This window comes from Felis catus, chromosome X (assembly GCF_018350175.1).
Source record: "Felis catus isolate Fca126 chromosome X, F.catus_Fca126_mat1.0, whole genome shotgun sequence".
Classification (NCBI taxonomy): domain Eukaryota; kingdom Metazoa; phylum Chordata; class Mammalia; order Carnivora; family Felidae; genus Felis; species Felis catus.
In genome coordinates this window covers 7,512,771-7,537,790 of record NC_058386.1, presented here as the reverse complement: position 1 = coordinate 7,537,790, position 25,020 = coordinate 7,512,771, and the positions used below count along the sequence as shown (strand labels likewise).

The 25,020-nt window shown below is 46.8% G+C and overlaps 1 protein-coding gene across 7 annotated transcripts in view; it reads left to right on the top strand.

Annotated features, from left to right (window-relative positions):
- The window catches only part of MID1 (midline 1), a 587,700-nt gene extending 563,135 nt beyond the window's left edge, over positions 1-24,565 (top strand). For 6 of the 7 annotated variants that reach the window (XM_019823542.3, XM_019823539.3, XM_045050344.1 and 3 more), the window contains 4 exons: positions 1,756-1,899; positions 11,355-11,516; positions 15,605-15,812; positions 20,759-24,565. In XM_019823542.3, coding sequence (XP_019679101.1) covers positions 1,756-1,899; positions 11,355-11,516; positions 15,605-15,812; positions 20,759-21,107 — 863 coding nt within the window. In that variant the 3' untranslated portion in view covers positions 21,108-24,565. The remainder of the gene's footprint in view (positions 1-1,755; positions 1,900-11,354; positions 11,517-15,604; positions 15,813-20,758) is intronic. The other variant, XM_045050345.1, reaches the window with a different exon arrangement.
- Positions 24,566-25,020: the final 455 nt, after the last annotated feature.

Below are 25,020 nucleotides of genomic sequence, written 5' to 3'. Positions count from 1 at the left end.
CCTGAATACACCGTCAGGTGGCAAAAGGAAGAATACGAAAACAATTAGGGTCTTAAATTTGCCCTGTTTATAAACTTTTCTCCTTCTTTGGCTTTGTTCAGGCCTCATCAATCCTAATCGCAATTTAAAGCAAGAAAGAACTCTGCAATGATGTAAACTGAGGCTGCTACCGATCTGTAGAATGCTGCAATAGTCTCCTTTTTTGAAGTTAGGTTCTAGTATCCAGAAGAGTGGAAATGAAGGCCTGGATCAGTTCTCTAAGCCAGGGGTTGGCAAACTTTGACTATAAAGGGCCAGATGGTAAATATTTTAGGCTTTGCAGGACATATGGTCCCAACTACTCAACTCTGCTGTTGCACATAAGCAGCCACAGACAATACGTAAATGAATGAGCCTGGCTGTGTTCCAATAAAACTTTATTTACAAAAATAGGCAGTGGGCCAGATTTGGCCCAGAGCCATAGTTTGCCAACCCCTGCTCTAAAAGATTATTGCCGGTGCAAAGCACTCACTGCCTAGTCTTTTTCTTGCTCACAAACTCTTCTCATAAAACCAGGTACTGAAATCAAGCCGGTAGGTTTTAAGTCAACTTCAAATAATTATTTTGGTAGGATTTAGACTTCTCCGCTCCAGACTGTGTTCAAGACATAAAATAGCAGCCTTCTCCAGTGTTTTCTTCGGGGAAGGAAAATGTACTTCTTAGATATGATCGATTGTTCATCATGTCCTTCTTAATTTGAAATATCACCTATAAATTAAAAACTGGGGAGAAAATAGGGCCACACTAATAAGGGTTTTTTTTATAAGGCATCGAAACATCTAATGAAAGGGGCGCCTGGGTGGCTCAGTCGGTTAAGTGTCCGACTCTTGATTTCGGCTCGGGTCATGATGTCACGCGGTTCGTGAGTTCGAGCCCCGAGTCAGGCTCCGCACTGACAGTGCGGTCAGTGCAGAGCCTGCTTGGGATTCTCTCTCTCTGCCCTCCCCCCCCGCTCACACACACGCACTCGCTTGCTCTCTCTGTCTCTGTCTCTGTCTCTGTCTCTCTCTCTCTCTCAAAAATAAATAAATTAAAAAAAAAAACATCTAATGAAAGAAAATTTTCAAACAATTACTCGGTAGGTTTGTTATGGCATAACGAACATCAGTATTTTTCCAATTGTTTTCATAAAATACGTGGCCTCACATACCTCAGGGGTTGGCAAACTTTGGCTCTCAGGCCAAATCTAGCGCTCACCTGGTTTTGTAACTAAACTTCTCCCGGCACCTGGCCATGTCTGTTTGAGTCTGAATGGTCCGTGGCTGTTTTTGTAGTGCAGAGGCAGAGGTGAGTAGTTGTGACAGAGACCATATAGCTTGCAAAGCCTAAAACGTTTACCATCTGGCCCTTTACTGAAAAAGTTTGCCATCCCCCCCCCCCCCCCCCCCCCCACGGATGAAATCCCAAAAGTTCATCTCGTTTACTTTCTGCCTAACATGTTTTCTTGCATGGACAAGAGTATTCGTTGCTTAGCCTCCTCAACGTGCTTTCACGATAGAGACAAGTCCCTCCTGGAGGGCCGAAGTCACGCTACCTGTTAAAAATCACAGCGATCACCAGCCAACCAAATGTGCTTTGGATTGGGGCCACCGTCTCTAGGACGGTGGTCCTGATGGACCTGTCCAGTAAGGCCTGCTTTGACTGTCACACATCTCCTCTGCAACGTATCCCAGAGGTGCCTGCTTCGTTGCTGATGAGCATTCTTGATCCCCACAGCTCCCAACCCTCCCACAATTAGAGAAGAGCTCTGCACAGCTTCCTATGACACCATCACCGTTCACTGGACATCCGATGATGAATTCAGTGTGGTCTCCTATGAGCTCCAATACACCATATTCACCGGACAAGCCAATGTCGTTAGTGAGTATTGCGCACCCTATCGGTCTCTCTGTTTGGTGACTGTTTCCGGATAGATTGCGTTTCTAAATTTAAGCATCAGGGGAAGACAAGGGAGGAAAGAATCCACGGTATTTATTGGCTGCCTTTCCTAACCAAGAAGATGATGGCGTTCGCTCGTGCTCTACGAGCAAAACTAGCTGGCCAAATAGCAACGAAAATTAATGATCTCTAGCAAACCACATGGATGAATCTTACAAACATGTGAGAGAAAGAAGCAGGAAACCAAAGCATACACGCAGTACGAGTCCGTTTGTACGTTCATAACTTAAAGATAAAAGGAAACTCTTTTGCTTAGAGAGGCATATGATCGTGTAACAACTAGAGATAAAAGCGGGGTGGCTACTTTCTGGGTGGGAGTCACATGGTTTAGTCATTGTATCATGCATTTAGTTTTATGTACTTTTTCGAGTGTTTCACAATGTAAAAAAAAAAAAAAAAAAGAATGTAATAAAGTGGAGAGGCAAGCAATGTTAGTAACTGGCCCCACCTGGGAAGAATTTCAGCCCTTCCTTGAAACACGGAGAGGCCCCTCTCTCCCTGGGGCCCGTGAGATATTTGGCATCAGAGACCATGTGATGATCTCACATCGCCCCCAGTTGCTGGCCGGAGAGGTGATCACAAAGGAATCTCTCCTCCCCACCCCCGCAGCTATTTCAATTGAGTTGAGTAAATGGAAAAGGACCAGAGAAGTGGCTTTTCAGGGGAGCAAGTTTGAAGCCTCTTTAGCAAATTAAAATAGAGCATGTCAAAATAGAATAGAATAGAATAGAATAGAATAGAATAGAATAGAATAGAAGCCACTTTTCAACAAAGAAGTGTTTTGAAAAATTCAGTATCAACTTAATGTGCTTTTATTATGTAAACCTCTTCTCGGCTTCACCACACTGTTCTTTCCTCGCACGTGTAATTCTGACACGGTTCTGAGAAGTGTGATGCTTAAAAAAGAAATCAGGTGTAGGATTAATTAAAAGAGTGATGGGCCAAGAGCCCTGCTTCTGAGTAACTGAAGGTCACTGGCTCATGCCAACAAATGGACCCCCCAGCTTCCTTAGCGCCTCGTTTCCCAGGCTTCCCTCCTCACCCCTCGGACCCTCCCCTCCCTAATTGGCCTGCCTTGGGAGCTTTATCAAAATCTTACCATTTTCCAAGAATGTGTAAGGGGGAAAACCGTGAAACGTCGAGAACAGCTTTGGCCAGCCGCCCGAGCAGGGGGGAAACAGAGGGCAGAAGCGGCAGGTGTAACAAAAACGTCTTGGGGGAGATGATGGCCTAAGTCTCGGAAGAGAGTGGGTATGTATCAGAGAGGTAAGGGGACGCCAGGCAGCCACCTGATCAGGCGCAAACCTGTAGAGACCTAGAATGGCCAGGCGTTTTCGGAGACACCGCCTACGAAAGCCTGGCTGGAGAATTGAGTGAGGAAGGGGAGACGGGGAGACGTGAAGACGGGGAAGTAGAACCAGGACTCAAACCCGAGTAGGTCTGGTTCCGGAAAGCACGTGTCCTTAATCACCAGTCTCTAAATCCTAACCCGCAGTAAAGACCCGGCCACGGCGTGTTGGATTTTCCCCTGTGGGCTTGGGCGTCACGCGGAGCCGCACCGCCATCTGATCGGTTGGAAGCCGTGTCGGGCAGTGCTGGGGACGAGGGAGTGGGACAGGGCAACACTAGAAGCAGAGACGTGAACTGGGAGGCCCGTAGTAATTCACAGAGGCACAGCTGGCCAGGAGCCGCCAAGGGCACTAGCACCGAAGAAGGCGAGGGCAGGAGAAGATGATTCCAGAAAGACTTCACCTCTCACCCGTATCCCCGGGGAACACCGTTACTATCTTCAGCTATTTGGAGTGCTTTTGGGGGCACATCTGAGAGGCACGGGGGTATCAGGATTTTCGATTCGTCTGGTTTCGCTCCCCAGCCCCAGCCCTACATGCCCCCACAAATCATGAAGCAACGCTGATTCCCTAAAGTCTTTCTCTTTTTTTATTTAAAAAAAATTGTTTTTCACGTTTATTTATTTTTTGAGAGACAGAGACAGAGCATGAGCTGGGGAGGGACAGAGAGAGAGAGGGAGGGAGCCACAGAATCCAACGCAGGCTCCAGGCTCTGAGCTGTCCGCACAGAGCCCGACGTGGGGCTCGAACTCATGAACCACGAGATCATGGCCTGAAGTCAGATGCTTAACCGACTGAGCCACTCAGGCGCCCCTAAAATCTTTCTTTTTAGTGAGCAATGCACGAACACTGTATAATAATGTATAAAATGTATCTAGTGAAAATTGGATGCTTTTCAATACGCCAGCCACCTCAGTTCCAAAGTTACCCACTGTGGGGCCCCTGGGTGGCTCCTTCGATTGAGCATCTGACTCGTAATTTCGGCTCGGGTCATGATCTCGTGGTTCGTGAGTTCGAGCCCCATGTGAGGTCCTGCGCTGACAGCGGGAGCCTGCTTGGGATTCTCTCTCTCCCCCTCTCTTCCCCTCCCCTGCTCACACGCTCTCCCTCTCTCTCTCTCTCTCTCAAAATAAACTTTAAAAAAAGAAAAATATCAAGAAAAAAAAAAAAAAAACAAAGTTACCCACTACATCAATTCTATTTCACATGCATCTTTCCTGGGACGGTCTGTTAATAGACGGGCGTGCGTATACATTCACAGTCACAGAGAAATACCTTTTTAGGGGCGCACAAGGTAACATGCCATACACAGCTCCTTACCTTGCTTTTTTCACCCAGAATTTTCTCTTTTGATGGACTCAGGGACAACAGATTAGGGACCTTAAGTACGTTTGCAGACTCCCTTTACCTTTGCCATATAATATAACACCAGGAGCGTTAACGATGATAGCGATGGTAAGACTTTTGTCCTTTGCCATATTCTCTTGGTTAAAAGCAGGTCACAGGTGTTGCTCACACTCAAGGAGACAGAAATGCACAAAATCATGAACAGTAGCGTGAGAACCACGGCGGCTACCCAAGTTATGTCTTTCCTGAGGTGTCTTGAATCAACTGATTATGAGCGTTTGGACAGTACATAGCGCCTTGGCCTGGACTGGCGGGCCTTTGTATCAGTTGGCTTCTGCTGAACAGCCAACAACCGCAGAAGCTAGGTGGCGGATGACGATCCACACGCATTGCTTGTGTGTCCGGAATCCGGTGGGAGTCCGCTAGAGGGTCCCGCTGACCTTGGTGAGGCTCCGTCATGGTCCGGCTGCTCGGCCGGGGCACACAGCGCCCTCCCACAGTCCCGCTCAGGCGCCTTCTCCTGGCGATCACAGCGTGCGGGTGGAGGGGCAGGCCCGCTTGCACACGTGCTTCGCAAGCCCTTGGCTTCGTCGTGTGAGCCGATGTGCCACAGGCCAAAGCACGTCCCCTGGGCGAGGCCAGAGTCAGAACGCGAGGGCCTTCAGGGTTCCATCACAAAGGGGACGGATACGGCCAGGAGCAAGGAAGTGGAGCCAGAAGGCAGCCCGCTCTAGAACCCTAACTCGATACCAGCCCGTCCCTCCATCCCCAGAATGAAAAGAAGAGATCTGTTGCTTGAAACTTAGGGCTTCTCAGGTGGTTAAGCTGTGACTAACTTGGCTTCCGTGCCGTCGGCATGAAAAATAATACCCCGACAAGACATATAAGTGGAATAGAGGAGCGAAGGCCATGCCCATGGAAATGCAGTGCCAACAGCACTCCTGAATCCATAGCTTTATGCTTGGTGATTCCAGGGAAGGTGTTTTGTTCCCCAAGAGCAGTGGCCACAAGAAAATACATGGCAATGACTTCATGAAGATGACCGACCTTGCTTATTTAACGCACAGGTGCCACAAAGGCCATTCTCCCAGGACGGATGGAAAGCAGGGACACTGTAGGTGCTCATCTAATGGGGGTACACTCATCCGTTTGTTGGTCTCGAGAGTTATTTGTCCCTTGAATGTCCATTGAGCCGGTATAGTGAAGCCCTGAGGCCTCCAGGATCAAGTTGTAACAAGAAAAGAATAAACTTAGATAAATAGGCAATTGAGGGGCCCCCGGGTGGCTCAGCCGCTTGAGCGACCAGCTGTGGCTCAGGTCATGATCTCACTGCTCCTGGGTTCGAGCCCCACGTCAAGCTTTGCTCTGACAGCGTAGAGCCTGCTTCAGATTCTCGGTCTCCCTCTCTCTCTCTGCCCCTCCCCTGCTGGCATTCTCTCTCTCTCTCTCTCTCTCTCTCTCTCTCTCTCTCAAAAGTAAACATTAAAAAAACATTTTAAAAAGGCAAGTGAGATGCAAAGATCTTCAAATTATTTTCTTCTTAACTATTATACGTATTTGTAGTGACTGAGCGAGACCTGGATTTGAATCCCAACTTTGGGCCACACTAGCTCCATCATTTGGGGGCCAATCATCGAACGTCCTCTGAATCTGTTTCCTCATCTGTAAGAAGAGGTAATGTTTTACCTTCACATGGTTGAGATAACAAAAGTGTAGGTCTTAGCCCCGCATTTGCCACAGTGTTGGCACATAAATATTCAAAGTTCTTATTCGTACGAAAATATAGACTACAGTCGCCCGTCATTGCATTTAAAAAAAAAAAAAAGCTGATATTTTGGGGGTGCCTGCGTGGCTCAGTGGGTTAAGTGACCTACTCTGGCTCAGGTCACGATCTCGCGGTTTGTGAGTTCGAGCCCCGCGTTGGGCTCTGTGCTGACAGCTCGGAGCCTGGAACCTGCTTCGAATTCTGTGTCTCCCTCTCTGTCTCTTTCTGCCCCTCCCTGCTGGCACCCTGTTTCTCTCTGTCTCTCAAAAACAAATAGATGTTAAAAGCAAAAACCAAAGAACCTTTAAAAAACAATAAAAAGCTAGTATTTTTGGTCACATGGTAAATGTCTGTCATGACATTTGAATTGTCTACGCGATAGCATTTTGCACAATCGTCACGTGAAAGCCCTTCCCTGAATATTGTTTGTCCATCTGTCCTACCATTTGGAGGAATATCCCTTGCAGATGTCACATTGAATGACAAGATCTAATAATAAAACTCTACGGAAAATTCGAAGGCATTATACTCCCAAACTGGTCCTGGCTCCTTGTGCGGCTAGGTCACCGGTGCCTTCGCTTGTCAGAATAAATCCTAGTTAATTGCCCACAACTGACTTTGGTGAAGGAGAATTAGATAAGATCTGTGCAGCTTTTAATCTTATAAAAAGGCTCTCCCTAATCAAATTCATATATTCAAATGCAAAATTAATGACGCTATTAATTTTTTATCACGCATTTTTATTAACAGACTTGCGACTGCAGATGTTAATGAATTGCTTATTAATAAGTAGATATGTATTTAATTTTGCCACGTTTTTCATGTTTTCTTCCAGAACTTCTTCCAATGCACCATTTGCAATCTTAAATGGGGCCTTTTCCCAGCAGCCTATTTTTATCACTAGCCAAAGTCATAAGATGCGTTTCTCCATGTGTTCATGGCAAAGCAGTTATCTGTATTTAATTAATTTTAGTCATTTTGAAAACATTCGTGAAAGTTATTAAACAGATAGAGAAGGAGGAAAAGAATGTGCGCTTCTGTCCAATCTGTGAAAAGAAACAAAGGATGTTAGCAGCCGGTGCACAGCCTCTCAGAAGGGTGTCCATGTTGCATCATGTTTTATACATAATGTTTTACTGCAAGATGACAGTTGCTATACAAGGCTCTGAAATCCCAAATGTAATTAGGATCTTGTAATGAGCGACATTATGTAGGGAAATGCTTCTGACCCGTTGTGAATGAGAACAAAATGTATAAAATTGAAAAACTCAATTAAGTTTCATTATGAACTAATTATCTTCCAAGTTCCATTGTTGTTTTAATACTTCAAGCTGAATTAGAGAAGGTGAACGGTGGAATACCCTCGAAGACGATTGAAAACGAATTTGGAGACGAGGGAAGTTTCTGTCGGGATGGTTGCGTGGGTGTCTCATACAGAGGTGAAGAAAACCCGGTCGACGGTCCCGACACGGTGGGGTATCGGGGCAGAGAGGTCTGGCGCAAGACCGACACTAGCCACGCAATAGCTTTGTACTCTGAGGCACCCACCCCCTTACTCCAGCCCCCAAAAGAAAATGGTCGGTGTTGCTTTCTTGGCATTTTTAATCAACTCCTCGGTTATTGCCCCTGCAATAATAATAACACAGAGGTAAGCCTAAACAGGACTAGTGAGCGTTCACGAAAGCAGATTGTCCCAGTGCAAAGCCGTCCAGTCAAATTTTACTACGCCGTATAAACATTTTGTTCTTTTCATAGTCAAGGAGAAAAATTGGTGACCTCTTCAAAATAATCAGGATGGTCAGGGTCCCTTTCCTGTTCGGTAAAGCGTTCCGAAACATTAAATCTTTGTTGGGCTAAGACTCTGGATTATAGGCCAAGTTGCTGTCTGCTTTAGGATGTTGTTGAAAGCGTTCCCCCACCACATGAGGCCCAGCTTTTCGGTTGGTGATATAAAGTTTATTGAAACATTTTTACATTCGCTTTCTTTGACCACAATACTCATTTTACTGTAACGTAGGCAATTAAACGGGACCAGTGTAAACGCAGTGACATTGATAGGATTCTCGTTTGATTCTCCCAAATGCTGTTATTGTTTTCGTTCGTGCTTGACTGCTGTTGACAAAGGTCTAGGCATATGAGTAGATTATCCCAGGCAATAGAAAAGCTCGTTGTTTTTGTTTTATTGCTATTGTAAGATTATTATTAAATGTCTAAAGTGAGTTAGACAGGCTTGGGGCCCAGAGCTCAGCGTTCAAAATGGCCCTTCTTTGGTTGGATCGAAATCTCTCATTTGGCCATGCCGCTATCCGGAAGCATTGAGTTTCTTGCAGCTACATTCAAGGAAAAAGTAAGGTGAGAAAGTGTCAAAAAAGATACGTAGTAAGGAGAGTCCCATGTTGCTGAACCACTTATGCGTGTTTTCCTGGGTCTAAGAGTTAGGGGGAAATTGGGGGGAGGAGTGGGGTGGGTGGTTGTTAGTCGCCATGTCTCCGACACCCACTCAACCCGTTCTGTGAGTTTCCCCATCGTTCCCTTGTTTTTCGCTGGCTTTATCAAGTCTGGCAGCCCTCCTGGCGAAATGTTCACAGGTGGGGATGAAAAGAGGTGACAGAAAACTCACAGGGTCATGTATATATCTATGACTCACTGAAGTGTGTCTAAAGATACTATGCACCTGAGGTGCAAATCATAGGAGGTGAATTTTCACACTTGACAAAATACTTTCAGGGTTCCTTCCAACTGTGAGACTACCAGGAACACTTGAGCTTCCAGAGTTGGAGAAAGCATTTAGTAGGATTCAAAGACAGATGTCATGGGGCTGTGAATACCTTGGAATGCTATGCAAATATTTGTGGGTTGGTATGGAAATGCACATGTGACTTTCTTTCTTTAGAAATGTTTTATTAGATTCTCAAAGAGGTGAGACCAAAGAAAGATTAAGGGACTGCTTCTTGGGATTATGGTAAGGTATAAGTTGCCTCAAGATCAAAAGAACGAACCCTTTGACTTGCAAATCCACTGAAAGGGAAAGAGTGGGGGGGAGTTGGGAGCCCCTCAGGAAGTGGAGGGGCCCAGCCCTCTACCAAGAAATGGTGAAGGAAATTCACCAGAGCCAGGAAACTTCATGACAGCCAGTCGCGGGGGGGGGGGGGGGGGGGGGGGGGGGGGGGGGGGGGGGGCTGGGAAAATGTTCTCTTAGAGTGGATGGAGATTGATGGGTGAAGAGAGGAGAGTTGGGCCCAATACCAAAGAGATGTTTTCAGCATCAGCCAGCTGCAAAACAAAACGGGCTTCCTTTTCCCTCCATGTTCTTCCAAGCATCATAAATCCTCAGCCTGCCCCCCAACCCACATCCTGCAGAATGCAGCCGGAACTCTACTCTGAAACCAGCCGTGCCAGGGAATGCAGCTGGTCACAACTCCCCGTTCCTGCTCTTCTAAGAGCCGCACCGGGCCCTCAGCTGCCTGCTTCGGGGTGCTCGTAGGGAACCCTCGTAGGCTCCTGACTTGGTTAATTACGGCCACACCAAGTCTGCAACGCAAACAGCCCCGATGATCATGTTCCTAGCTCCCCTGTCAGCAGCTGGGCCAGGCCCTGCTGGCCTCCCTCAGGCACCGGCTGCCTGTAGAGCTGTGACCTAGATCTCTCCTCCTGCTGCGATGAGCAGGCTATCTGGGGAATGTTCTCCCCGTGGCAAAGGCAGAGGCACGAGGGCTCAACACAAAGTCTCAAGGCCCTGTAATGGCTGCCCTTGCAGCCAATCACACGGCCAAATCGAAGGCCGTGTCGTAGGGCGATATATCCCATCTGGGGAGCGAGCCACTGCGAAGTCACTTAGGCCTGCATCCGGGGCAGGGTGAGGAATTAGAGGCAAAAATGCCATCTACTACGTGTACATTAGCACGGTCAGCTTCTCATCCGTGATTCAGGTCTCTTCTCACTTTCCTGAGTCTCACGATTGACGAGGTACAAATTTTAAGGGTTACCGTAACGAGAGTGTGGGGTGAGGGTGCAGAGAGCGGACCCAGCGGGAACCCGCCGCTTTCTTTACATCACCACGGCCCCTAACAACACGTCGCACACACACACGTGCACAAGACACCAGACAGAAGTGCCTTTGCTGCTCTTGACGCTGAACGGAATTTGTGTTATAATAATTTTTTTTATTTTTATTTTTTTAATTTTTTTTTTATGTTTATTTATTTTTGAGACAGAGAGAGACAGAGCATGAACAGGGGAGGGGCAGAGAGAGAGGGAGACACAGAATCGGAAGCAGGCTCCAGGCTCTGAGCCGTCAGCCCAGAGCCCGACGCGGGGCTCGAACCCACGGACCGCGAGATCGTGACCTGAGCTGAAGTCGGACGCTTAACCGACTGAGCCACCCAGGCGTCCCTGTGTTATAATAATTTTTAATACTTTTTTAAGGTCTATTTATTTTGAGAGAGAGACAGACACAGCATGAGTGGGGAAAGGGCAGAGTGAGCAAGCAAGAGGGAGAGAGAGAGAGAGAGAGAGAGAGAGAGAGAGAGAGAGAGAGAATTCCAAGCAGGCTCCACGCCACCAGCACAGAGCCCGATGAGGGGCTCGAACCCACGAAGCCGTGAGATCATGACCTGAGCCGAAACCGAGAGTCAGACGCTCAACCGCCTGAGCCACCCAGGCGCCCCGCAAGATAATAGTTGTAACTGGTTTTTCCATTTAGAGCACACAATAGGAATATATAATAACAAATACAGGTGGATCACCTACCGTAGGCAGGAGACTGAGCACTGGAACATACTAGGGGTCTCTCTCAGAAGTGGCCAAGCACCCCACTTGTGGTTCACGTAACCCCCGATTACACAGACTCGGAGTCGCGCAGACGTCGCCCCACGCTTGCGCCAAAGCACCGCGCCGTGTTCTGCTTGGTTTTGCAGGTCTGTGTAACTCTGCCGACAGCTGGATGATCGTGCCCAACATCAAGCAGAACCACTACACCGTTCACGGTCTGCAGAGCGGCACCAAGTACATCTTCATCGTCAAGGCCATCAACCAGGCGGGCAGCCGCAGCAGCGAGCCTGGGAAATTGAAGACAAACAGTAAGTGTCGCCTCCCTCCTGCTCTCCCCTCAGCTGCCTCGGTCCCCCCTTTCTGTTCCTTTTCTCTGCCTCGGGCATCGCCGACGGCCTCAAGAAGCAAGTCAAGAGCTAACGGGTTCCAAAACTCACTCGACCCTTAAGGGCTGTGAGTCCATCCACCTCTCTGCTCTTCAGACTGCTCATTTAAAAAAAAAAAAAAAAACTTTCGTTTTAATGTTTATTTATGTTTGAGAGAGACAGAGTGCAAGTGGGGGTCGGGCAGAGAGAGGGGGAGACACAGAATCCGAAGCGGGCTCCAGGCTCCGAGCTGTCCGCACAGAGCCCGACGCGGGGCTCGAACCCACGAACTGTGAACTCATGACCTGAGCCGAAGCCGGACGCTCAACCGACTGAGCCGCCCAGGCGCCCCTGTAGTATTGCTTTCCATAGCAGAAGAGCACATGAACAGCTCTTTCTTCAGGAATTCTTTATTTTACTCCAGATATCTGTCTAGCTAGGTCTGTGATTCTTAGAAGCGATTCTGCCCACCCCAGGGATATTGAACAATGTCCGGAGACATTTTGGGTTGTTACAACTGAGGCGGATGCTACTGATATCTAGTCGTTAGAGGCCGGGGCTGATGCGAAACATCCCACACCACACAGGACACAACAAAGAGAGATCTGGCCGATACATGTGTCTGGTAACACCGTCGTCTCCCTCTCTGTCTCTGCCCACATGTGTTTTGTTTTATCCTCTCTTTTCTCTTGACTATTTTTGATCTAGAAATATGTTCCGTAACATGGAGTTTCTTTGCCCGGGACCTCCCGAGAGAAAGCAAATTGGAGCGTGTCGGTCCGGCACCGTGTTATAAGGTTCTCAGCTGGTCAACGGAATAGTTAACTCCTTTTCAAGAGGAACCCTCACTTAACCCAAGGCCTTGATTTCAGTGGTCAAATACGTTTATTTTCCTCCAGACGTAGGTGTTTAAGACACATGCTCTTGGGGCGCCTGGGTGGCGCAGTCGGTTAAGCGTCCGACTTCAGCCAGGTCACGATCTCGTGGTCCGTGAGTTCGAGCCCCGCATCGGGCTCTGGGCTGATGGCTCAGAGCCTGGAGCCTGCTTCCGATTCTGTGTTTCCCTCTCTCTCTGCCCCTCCCCCATTCATGCTCTGTCTCTCTCTGTCTCAAAAATAAATAAACATTAAAAAAAAATTAAAAAAAAAAAAAAGACACATGCTCTTAAACACTGGGCTCCTTTCTCCTCTCAGTGTTTCTGTTGGTAAAGGAGGAGATGTTTTTAGAGATTAATTAGGGGTAAAAATTAGTAAATACATACACCGCGGTTAATTCTGTATCTTGGAGACATCCTGCCCGTGCTCCATCAGAATTAAATATTAAATGTTAAAGATAATGGATTCATTTCATGTAGACTATAGATAATGTCATCTTCTATTTCTAGACATGCAGTCATTGAACAGATGTTATCAAGTTATACGCGAGGAGTTGGCAGACTTTTTCTACAATGTGCCAAATAGTAAATATCTGGGGCTGCGCGGGTCAGATGGTCTCCGTCACCATCCACTCATATCCAGCTCTGCCGTCGTAGTGCAAAAGCAGCCACGGATTACACATAAATGAGTGGGCGTGGCTATGTTTCAATAAAACTTTATTGACAGACACAGGCAGTGTGCTGGATTTGGCCTGCAGGCTGTGCTTTGCCAAACTCCTGTGTGTGCAAATATTACAGTGAATTGAATTCTTTAGTAAAGTAAGTGATTCATTTGTTCCTTGCACTGATGTGTCCTCATGAAGGCAGAAGCCTCTGACTTGGACAGAGCAGGCGAGGGTTTGTGTGAGAAACACAGCTGAGGCACAGGTGGAATTTGCTCACTGAGGGGGCAGGGGTTGGGCCTGACCTCAGCTGGCGTGATCCCGCTCCGTGCATGTGTAGGTGAGGGTGTGAGCTGAGACGAGACAGGACACGTCTCACCATTATGAGGCCAATCTTTCTTTTTTTTTTTTTTTTTAATGTTTATTTATTTTTTAGAGGGAGGGGGAGGGGCAGAGACAGAGGGAGACACAGAATCCGAAGCAGGCTCCAGGTTCCGAGCCGTCGGCACAGAGCCCGATGCGGGGCTCGAGCTTGTGGACCGCGGGATCGTGACCTGAGCTGAAGTCGGACGCTTAACCCACTGAGCCACCCAGGCGCCCCATGAGGCCAGTGTCTCTGATGGCTATAACATTCTGATATTTCTCACTGGAAGAAGGGCACCCAGAGCACGGCCCTCATTTTCCGTGATGGCGGCCTTTTGGACGTTAGCGAGAATTTTTGCATACATTCCGTCTTCCACCTTTAAAAGTTGAAATATTTGAAGCAAAACTATCTTCATGCTCTTCTTGCCTTAGTTCATACTTTATCCCTAATAGTTGCTGATGTGATCACTCCTGAGGGCATATTTATTTCACAGGACGAGCTGAAATGTAAATGACACAGGTAATCCAATAGGTCTCATAGCCTCTGAGAATGTCCGTGCCCTGATCAACACTTGAAGATCTTCTCAGCTCTCCCTTTAACCTTTTCTGCGATGTGGACAGAAATCCAAATCGGGTCAGCAGACTACAGCCCAGACTGCAGCCAAATTTGGCTGTCTGTTTTTATAAATAAAGTTTTATTGGCACACGACCCACGCCCGTCCTTCTACCTCTTGTCTCTGGCTGCTTTTGTGCCGCAATAGCATTGTTAAGCGGCCACAGAAGAGACCACATGGCCAGCCGAGCTAAAAATACCTATCCGGCCTCTTACCAGAAAGACGTGCTGGCCCTGATCTAAAAGGATTTTAGAGGTGCCGGCGTCATGTTTGTATCCGAGTGGCGACTGGAAATCCTCTGGCCTCCCCGCACGTGACGTAACACGCCTTCCCCCAGGCTCTCGGTGTCAGTTTCTCAGCGGCATCATGTATCGCCACAGCCAACTTCCCAAACTTTTCCACTGGCTGTCTCCCAGCGGGCCTACCGACTGCACCAGTGGCTGTGGAGTTTGGGCATCATGGTATTCGCGTCCTCTCGTAACTCGTTTCCCACCTTTAGAAGCTTGTACCCTATGTAGTGTTGGATGGCAGGGGGTCCTCCAAAGCAGTGTTAAATCCCAAGGAGTAACAACGGCTAAGACAAGATGTTCAGGTGGGACTGCCAAGATTTTCTAATGGTTCAGTCTCCAAAACACAAATGTGAATAATGAAATAGAGAGGTAGGGAGGGCCTTATTTAATATCTATTTTTTATTTCATATTTATTTGATTATGTATACACACACACACACACACAACTCAGGAGTAGAAAACCCAGGTGTTATGATCACATTTTTTCCCCTGACCTTGTTGTGGGCTGAAAAATACACATTTTTTTCTTGTTAAAGTTTATTTATTTACTTTTGAGAGAGAGAGAGAGAGCACAAGCAGGGGAGAGACAGAGAGGGGAGACACAGAATCCGAAGCAGGCTCCAGGCTCCGAGCTGTCAACACAGAGCCCGACGCGGGGCTCGATCTCACAAACTGAGATCATGACCTGAGCCGAAGTCGGATGCTTAACCAACTGAGCCACCCGGGCGCCCCCAAAATACACATCTCTGTAGCCATTCTGAGCTCACGGGAACAATGGTTAATTTTCAACAATTTCAGAATAACGTAAAGCCTATAGAATATTCGATCTGCCAAAATCTGCAATCTTGATTTCTTTGGTTTCTTGTCTGAAGTCTGCTGAGCATGAGCCACATTTTAAGCTGGACTGAATATGGGAATGGTTGAAAATGAAGTCTTCATTTTGGGACACTGTTTGGCCAGTACGTACCTGTGCTGCTTGGGTCCATCTGGGACCCCTGAAGATAGCTGTGGTTGAGCCCTGCCCACGGTACTGTTGAGTCCTTAGGTGTAACAGCTCTGGATCCCTGTCTCGGAACTGACGGACGGGGAGTTCATGAAGGCAGGGACGTGTTCGTCTCCACTATATTACTGTGCTTTTTAAATCTGATTCTGAAAAGACATTCTTGGTCGTGTCAAAATAAACAGTCCTTTTCTTCTTCCTCTTTGTGTTTCGCAAACTCGTTCCCAGGCCAACCATTTAAACTGGACCCCAAATCTGCACATCGGAAGCTGAAGGTGTCCCACGATAACTTGACAGTAGAACGTGATGAGTCATCATCCAAAAAGAGTCACACGCCTGAACGCTTCACCAGCCAAGGGAGCTATGGTGTCGCTGGAAACGTGTTCATTGATAGCGGTCGGCATTACTGGGAGGTGGTCATAAGTGGAAGCACATGGTAGGCAATTCTATCTATCGTCCTCCTGTTATACAAAAGGCACGTCTTAGGCTGTGCTGTGTCGGAGCATTCATCCATACCAGAGCCCATCTTGAAGAATAATAGGTAGAACAGCCTTTTTAGTCCGTGGTTGCTATGGTAATGCTGCATAACCAGCGCCCCGAAACTCAGTGGCTTCAAAATGATCGTTTGTTATCGCTCACCAACCACCCACATCCATGGGTTAGCTGTCAAGACCAATCTCAGCCGGGCTTTGCTTTAAGCTGCAGGTTGGATCTAGGTCCATTCTTTGTGTCTATTCATCCTCTTTGGACGCGAGGGGCACCCGGGCCATGTCTTTCTCAAGGAGCCTCTGCTTACGTCACCGTCTGCTGACTTCTGATTGGCCAAAGCCAGTCACAGAGCCACACCCAAAGCCAGTGGTCTAGGGAAGTATATTCCTCCCATGGAGGTGAGAGGAGGGGGTGAGTATCCGCAAAGCAGTCATCTGATCTACCCGTTCAGCCAGGAAGAACATTTTTTTTTTAATTTACTCCGAGAATTGCAGCTAAGGTGATCGAGTCCTGTCCCATGCGAGTCAGCCGACTAGAGCCCTGGGGCCCGTGCCTGTTTTTGTAAATAAAGTGTAACGGGAACACATCCGTGCCCATTCTTTTCCACATTGTCTGTGGCTGCCTTTGAGCCACACAGCAGAGTCGAGCAGTTGAGATGGAACCCTGTGGTCCACAAAGCCGAAAATACAAACTCGGCGGCCCTTTACCGGAGACGTTAGCTGACTCCTACTCTAAAACACTACTCTTCGACCTTTAAAGAAAACTAATTGCCGTTGCCCTGTATGTTTGGTGATTCTGGACTGGGCCGATTACTGTAAATAGCCAGGAGCCGAGAGGGTGAAGCAGTGATCACAGGCTGGAAATCCCTTCGAAAGGTCCGTTAGATCCAGTCAGGGTGCGGTGTCCACGCTGGAATTGGTTAACCTTGCCTAGTTCGTCTCACAAAGCTGACCTTGTCTATTCCACAGCCACAGACTGCCCCCCCCCCCCCCCCCCGCCTTACTCTGGCTGGCCGTCTCACAAACACCTGTTCGCTACTGCCCAAAAAGGCAGCTGTTTTATTTTTATTTGGCATATGTGCCAGGCGCTGGTCTAAGCATTCTACGGATGTTAACTCATCCGTTCATCCTAACAACTCAACTCTCCTGTTGTAGTGGGAAAACAGCCACGGACCATATGTCCACGAATGGGTGTGGCAGGGCGCAAATAAAACTTCATTTCTCAAAACAAGCAGAGAGCCAGATTTGGCCCATGGGTTGTAGGTTGCTGATCTCTTTCTGCTCTTAACCACCGTGCTTGTGTTTTTGAAACATTATAGTCACGCTAGGGCTTACAATGGTATGCTTGACGAGTGAGAGCTTCAACCTTGCTTAAAAAGACACACCTCAAATGGGCATAACCTGCAATGATGGGTATCGTAACGGTGCTATTTTTGAGATAAGGATGCTAAGACACATTGTGGCCGAAGTCCCTTGCAGTGTTGGTACAAGACGACAGAAATCTAAAAAGTGAAATCATAAGCTTGGGGGTCCCCTTTCTCCCCAAAATGGTACCTATATTGGCCAAGCAAGTAGGTTTTCTTCCGTTGTGATCCCCACGATTCTCTTTGCCCAAAACATTTTCCTGTTCCAACATCCTGCCGGAGGATAGAGGACAAATCCTTCCCCCGCAACCTCCCTATTCGGCTCTGGGCCAGATTGGCATTTATAGCTGCAGTGGGGCAAGATAAAAGCCCAAAGGAAAATACAATGAATTTTTGCAGGTGCAAAGGAGCAAACATTTCTAGTTAATTAACGTGCTGTATTAACCTGGGACAGAATCCAGTGTCTAAATAATTACAACCCCATTAATAATTATTTATGATAAATGATACCCGATCATTATGATCTCATTCCCATTGACGAATGGTGCGGGAAATTCCACCAGACCTCTTCAGTTATATAAACACAGATCGGTATTACCTTGAAAACACCCTCCAGATGTCAAAACCAACTCACGAGGGGGGGAAAATTCTAAAATTAATTGCCGCACTTTGGATCATTACAAACTGGATTGTGTCAATTTCAGAAAAAATTCTCATGTAGAAAGTAGTTTAACATTTCCTGGGAGGTGTTAGAGAGGAAGGGGTGACCCGTATGATCAAATGCTTGTGACGCCTTGATTTGCACCAGCTAACGACACGTATATATTTTCTCGTGAAATACAGTCCTGACTTTCAATTAACATGTATGTTATTATCCCTGCAATGAGGCATGTTAACATCGCTCCGAGAAACGTAATTTTTATACTTTCTGAATTCTCCAAGTCTCACTGCGTAACTTAATGGAACATTACCTTCTGCCTGCACCTTTCAAGCTCGATGGAAATACGTACATAGTTTTACAGATTAATGATCATATAATGATATTTTCCTTTGCTTAATGGACTATACACAGAGTTATTTTCTCACTCCCTAATGCTGTTAATGTGCACTTGGTGTTTTATGAAATGGTCTTAACTAAACATGGGTTCGTACGTGGATTACTGGGCCAGAAGTCGAGGGGGAAGGGGCGAGATTCTGGATTCTGCGCCTAATTTTAACCTCCGTGTTTTCCCATTTGCCAAATGAAGTCCGTCATACCTGCCGCGGCTACTTCACGGCGGGTTCAGTTAAGGCTCAGCTGGGAAATAAACGGCGGAGTTCTTTAATAAAACATGAAGGTGGTGACCGGCGACAAGAAGGAAGCAATACAGACATGGCTATTTTGTGATGCAAACGCAGGTTCCGGGTTATCTGAAAAACGGAAACGGCGTCTGCTGGGGCATAGAGAAGGTCTCTGGGGAAAATACTCAAAAACAGAACAAAAACCTTTCCAGCGTGCCTCAGGTAGGTAGGGTTCAGCAGAGAAACAAAAGTCGGTCGAGGAGCCCCACGGAGGAGGGGAGCCAGCGGCTTACCAGAACCCCCCTGGTAAGTTCTGGAGTTTGCCAGAAGCCCCCGCCAACCTCACCTCTGCTGTCTGTTGTCTGGAAAAGGGCATTTCCCCACCTCTTAGGACTTCCAGATCTTCTGCAAAGCCATCACGGTGGCAGGACGCGACCCAGACTCCCACTTGAAAAGGGATTCTGGGAGATACGGTCCCCGGATTCACCCTGAGATGGAGAACAGGATTGGCAAGAAGGAAGAGAGGAGGCCAAGGTGATGGCAGACAGGCTGCTACACTGGCCTTTACTGATTTTCAATTCCATCCTCTTTTTTAATTCAGTGATAGCATGTTACATTCATTTCTTTTTAACACAGCACTCTTAAAGTGATTGTATGTGAAATCCAACATGTGATTTTTAAAAGAATGTCGTTTTATCAAAGACCAATGAAGTTTTTTTTCTGTCTGCACTGGGTAAGGTACCATATGTCAATATCCACTTAGACTGGCTTCTGCTACAACATATTAAAAGTTGGGCTCTGAATCATTTATTCTTTCTTAAGAATGATGAGTGTTGCTTATCTTAATGTCTGAGATATTGCAAATGTTAATGGAGGCATACCTCAGCAGGGTAAAAAGAGATTAGGGAGCTTAGAACATTGTAGAAAGAATTCTCAACTTCTTTTGAGCGGTTGAGAGTACAATTTATTTATTTGTAAGCTTTATTTTGAGAGAGAGTGAGCACGCAAGAGGGGGAAGGGAGAGGGGAGAGAGAATCCCAAGCAGGTTCCACACTGTCAGCCAAGAGCCCGACTCGGGCTCAGACTCACAAACCGTGAGATCATGACCCAAGCTGAAATCAAGAGTCGGATGCTTAGCCAACTGAGCCACCCAGGCGCCCCACGAGTATGTTTAGAATAACCAGGATATCTGTCTCTCAAAGACATTCAGAATTGTTTTAAATGTAGTAGGAAATTAATTAGAAGGGCTCTTGGCAATGATGAATCGCATAATTTCTGGTGAGGGAAGGTACGGAAGAGTGTTGTTTAAGTTTGGAGCCCTTTAAGTCATCTGAGGTTCAAGTACTGATTCTGATGCTTATTAGTAATGTGTTATTGGGCAAAAAGAATAAAACAGCAGTTACTGAAGATTCCTTGCCAGGCCTCGTGCCCAGGATTTTACATGTATTCTTTCCTTTACTCCTCAAAATAACCATCTGAGATAGACGCTGTCATTGACCCTGTGTTATAGATGAGGAAAATGGCTAGGAGAGGACGAGGAACTTTCCCTGCAAATGAAAATCATTCTCCACACTTGCCTTTTGCAAAGTGTGCTTGAAGTCATGGAAAATGACAGACACGGTGCCGGTTGAAAAATTCAAAGTAGGTCAAAAGGAGAAATCTAGGGTTGTGCCGTCCAGTATGGTAGCCCTGAGCCACATACAGTTATTTGCATAATTTAACTTCATTAAAACTAACTAAATTTAAAGTTTGATTCCTCAGTCTCAGCAGCCACAGTTCAAGCGCCCAATAGCCACATGTGGCTCGTGGCTACCATACGGAACAGAGCAGAAGCTTTCGCTCATTGCAGAAAGTTCTATTGGACAGCGCTGGTCTAGAGAATTCACTGTGTGGGTCTTGATGAGTGGAAAGAAAGAAGGAAAAAAGGGAAGGAAGGAAGGAAGGAAGGAAGGAAGGAAGGAAGGAAGGAAAGGAAAGGAAAGAAAGATAGAAAGGCAGCAAAACACAAAGTTCAAATTCTCATGTAATGTCGGAACTAAAAACAGGAATATGAGTAAATACAGCAGCCCATTTCCACCCACTGTATGTGTGGGAGGGAAGGAGATGAGGAACACCCGTGTCAGGGTCCTTGCCAAACTTTCACTGAAGAATGAATTCGGTTCTCGTGACCCCGGAAAACCGTAGAAGGGATCTAGCGCACCTGTGCCCCACGCCTCACCGTTCTCGCTGTCACCATTTTGTTTGTGCAGGTATGCCATCGGCCTTGCTTACAAATCGGCCCCAAAGCACGAGTGGATCGGCAAGAACTCTGCTTCCTGGGCGCTGTGTCGCTGTCACAATAACTGGGTGGTGAGACACAACAGCAAGGAAACCCCCATCGAGCCAGCCCCCCATCTCCGGCGCGTCGGCATCCTGCTGGACTATGATAACGGTTCCATCGCTTTCTACGATGCTTTGAACTCCATCCACCTCTACACCTTCGACATCACATTCTCGCAGCCTGTGTGCCCCACCTTCACGCTGTGGAACAAGTGTTTGACCATTATAACTGGCCTTCCGATCCCAGACCATCTGGACTGCACAGAGCAGCTGCCGTGAGCACTGGGCCATGTGGAGCCGATTTCTGGGGGATTAAAAAGGGCCGTGGCCACCATTTCAGGGACCGAGAAAGCATAGGCTTCCAGAGTGTGATTAAATCTCGCCAAAAAGTGTCCAGAAATCGGCTAGGATAGGACTCAAAGTAGGCGATTCTCCCCCTTTGCTGTCTTTTGTATTAAGTACACGCTTTAATAATTTCTTCAATTTTTTTTGTATCTACAGGAAAAATTATAGATTATTTATAAAAGAAACATAACCAGAATTCCAACTCTTAGAAAGTATTTGGTTTTGCACAATTAAGAGGCCCAGAAGCGTACGGGCTCTTCACAACAGCCTTCGTCTTGTCACGCTCTGTGGGCTGGAGGAAAAACTCTTGTAGTTTTGTGTGCTTATCCACCTTCTCACATCCTCACATCTCACACCGATCCCCTTGTAGGTCCTGTCGCCCTGACAGTGCATAATAGAATATGCAAGTATCTTAAAAATAAAACATAGCTTTGAACCTAGTAGGGCAGTAAACGGGCTTTCTTACTGTGGTTTATTTCGAGGTGTTTTCACTGTGATGTCAAAAACTTACTGGCTCACCCGGAACGGAGAGCAAAAGAGAGAATTGAATGAATTGACTCTGGAGCTTGGACTCCACCATGGCCCAGTCTTTAATCACCCTCCAATGGCTGGTGGGTAATGTTGGAAAGAAAGGTTGTGAAGCCTTTGGCCATGTGTGACCTTACCTTTCCCAGGATTCAGGATTCTGGGAGAACATTAAGAATTGAGATTGCAATGGAGAATAGTCTCTTTGAATCCTACTGATTTTTTAAAACGTCTGAGGCTGATTTGTCTTTGATCAGAAGTAGGGTTCGGTTTCATGACATAAGTCTATTTCGTTCTTCCTTTTAGTAGTGTCTTTAGGCCTGTGACATTGCTTTACTACATTTAATAGCTGTCCTATCTCCCTCTCCCCCAAATCATTTTTCTTCGCTTGCTGGGGCTGAGGGAATAAACACTTTCTGTTACAAATGGCAGCACCACTCTGGATTGACTTTGCTCTCCAGGACATCAACACATGGCCCTGACTGTCTCTACCACATCCAAATATAACTCACCCGAAAAACACTTAATATTTATGAGTTGGTAATGACAAGGGACGTTGTGTAAAGTACTATTTACTGGTACACGTGCCTCGAAAGTTATAAAAGGACTTTTATTAAACACATCTTGAAAGATGTAGAGGACCCTCTGTGTTCTAGTATAGTTTACGATAGAGTTGTGAAACAAAAAAACAAAACAAAACAAAAAAACAAAAAACAAAAAACACGCAAAAAAAATCAAACTATTGCTGCGCTGGAACCTGCTAATAGAACCAGCTAATAAGCTGTCAGGTGGGATTCTGGGCATGCTGATCCGGTAAGATGGAACGGTCCGTGAAGTAAGGCTTTCTTAAGCAGGCCTTGGACCCGGACCAGGAATCTGGCATTGGTTCTATCTTGACGAAGGGCATGATACCTGTAAGTCTTTCATTTGCTAATGTATTGATCTGAACTACTGGGTTGGCCATTTTGACTGAACAGACTGATGAATTTAAGCATTGCTTCTTAGCAATTTCGTTGTTAACCAAATCAACCAATTGCCTCCCTGAAATCCGTCCACAGACCCACTGTTTTCAGCCTCACGTCATGTGACTGCGAGCCCGGACCCCGTGGGCCACGTCATGGGTGTTTCTGTCCCCTTCACTGGCAGACACTCTCCTTTTTCGTAACAGATAGAGTTTATATATTTACTATATTATTTATACCCAGATGAATATTTTGATAGCTACTTAGGACAATTTCACATCTAACAGATGGACACCTCAATGGAAAAAAATTAATCATTCTCTGGAAACGATGTTTTTGGGTTTTTTTTTACGACCTAAAACAATGTGTATTTGCCTTCCTGGACAAACTGAAAGGGTTGTAATTTTGACATACTGTTTTGGTAGCTGGATAATGGATATTTTAATGCACTTTGTACACCAACAGGTTTTAAATAAAAGGGTCTAAAACTCAGCATTTACAAGGACGATATTTCCGTGAATATAATGTTTTTCGACATAAAGAAGTTACTACTCAAATTTTCACCGCAAGCCATTTAGTTTATGTTTTGGCTATTTTTATAAGGACGAGAGGGATTATGTTATAATTTGGTTGTGGAAGTCTCACTCTTTGCTAACTTAAAAACCTTGTGGATAGTAGCAGTTACTATTTCCCTGTCGTCCTATTTACAGGAAAATATGTATATGGTGAAAGGCCACAGTGTTTCCTTTCGTTGCTGTAATGATGTAGAAAAGATTTCCATGTGGATTTTTTTTTTTGAGAGTCTAAAAAAATATATGCTATAAACATTTGCTGCAGTACAATTCTTTAAGTGGACTGGGGTCACCGTATTTTGTTTTCGAGATCCATAAATTAATACAACCAAATTGATGCGGCGCTGACCAAGGCCGCCGGGTCTGACGTCGTGGGTGTGTGAACAGGTGCTGTCACCATCTTGAAATCCTTAATAATTTGTGAATAAGGGGCCTGCATTTGCATTTTGCGCTGGGCCTCGAACGTTATGTAGCCGGTCCTCATAACGGAACTCAGGAACACGGTACCTCTCTTCCTGGTGGATGCCAATGAAGAAACCTGCGTCCGGTGTCAAACGTGGCTGGCCGTGTCATTCAAGGAGGAATCTAGACGGATTAAGAGGAGAGCGGGCGTGGGTGGAGATTTTCTTTCCAGCTTGAAAAAAACAAAAAATGACTTCAAAAACTGACTGCAAATATTGACGATGATTTCAGCTGGAGAAGAGGGAACGGCCTGATGACGAACGGGCGGTTCATCACGGTACTGAGATGTTGACCCTGAACTTGCCAAGGAACTGAACCGGCACCGTCCAGCGAGCGTGGGATTCGGCTTCGGCTCCAGGCACGTATGCGGTGCCTGAAGAGACACGCACGTACGCTCGCCTACGTGTGCTTTTGGTGTTGGGAAGTTGATGATCTGGTCTACCTGTGTGAAATGTTAAGCAGGAAGCGGGAGGATGTCTTTGAAATAGTGCTTCTCAGCAAGGGGGCGATTTGGCAATGTCTGGAGTCAGTTTTGGCTACCCCAGCTTGGGAGAGGGCGCTGCTGGCATCTGGTGGGTAGAGACCAGGGATGTCGCTCGGCTTCCCACAGTGCACAGCGCAGCCCCCCACAGCCAAGAACGATCCGGGCAAACCATTCAATGCCTGATCTCTCGAAAAGAAAAGGGGACGCTTCACCGCGAAAGCTTCACTGCCGTGGCTCCTTCAGTTTAAACAACATCTACGAAACCGTTATGAAAATCTGGAATCTGGAAGGCGGTCTGGATGCGATCTGCTTAGCCCTCGGCCCGGACTGTTCTCTCCCTTGCTGTTGCTTTCTGGTTCAAAATAAAATCATTTCTGTGGTTCCGAGGCCCTCTGTCTCGCCTGTCTCTGTTGCCTTGTCATCATTTTGTGTGTTCTGCTGGTTTCTTGAACTCCTTTGCAACATACGGTGTCTCCTTTCCCTGCCCGAAACTCTCCCGTCCGGCATCCCGCTTCTCTGCGTGCAAAATGCAGTTCCTTGACAAGCCTCAAAATAATGCCTAGGAAATTTCAAAACCACAGTAAGATCCGTACAGGAGTGGAGATCCAGCGCAAGAAGGCTTGATGTCGAGTCTTAAGTCTATCCCCACCCCCATCCCGTGGCCCCGGGACTTGACCTTCTCCCGTTAGAGGTGCAAGCCCTTTCGATGGAAGCCCGGGCTCTGCCGAGTGGTCGTGGGTCCCCGGCCTCAGTGCCACCTGCGAGCTGCTTAGAGATGCCCGTTCTCCAGCCCTACGCCCTGACCTCCTCGGCAGCATCTCCGGGAGTGGGAGCAGCAGTAA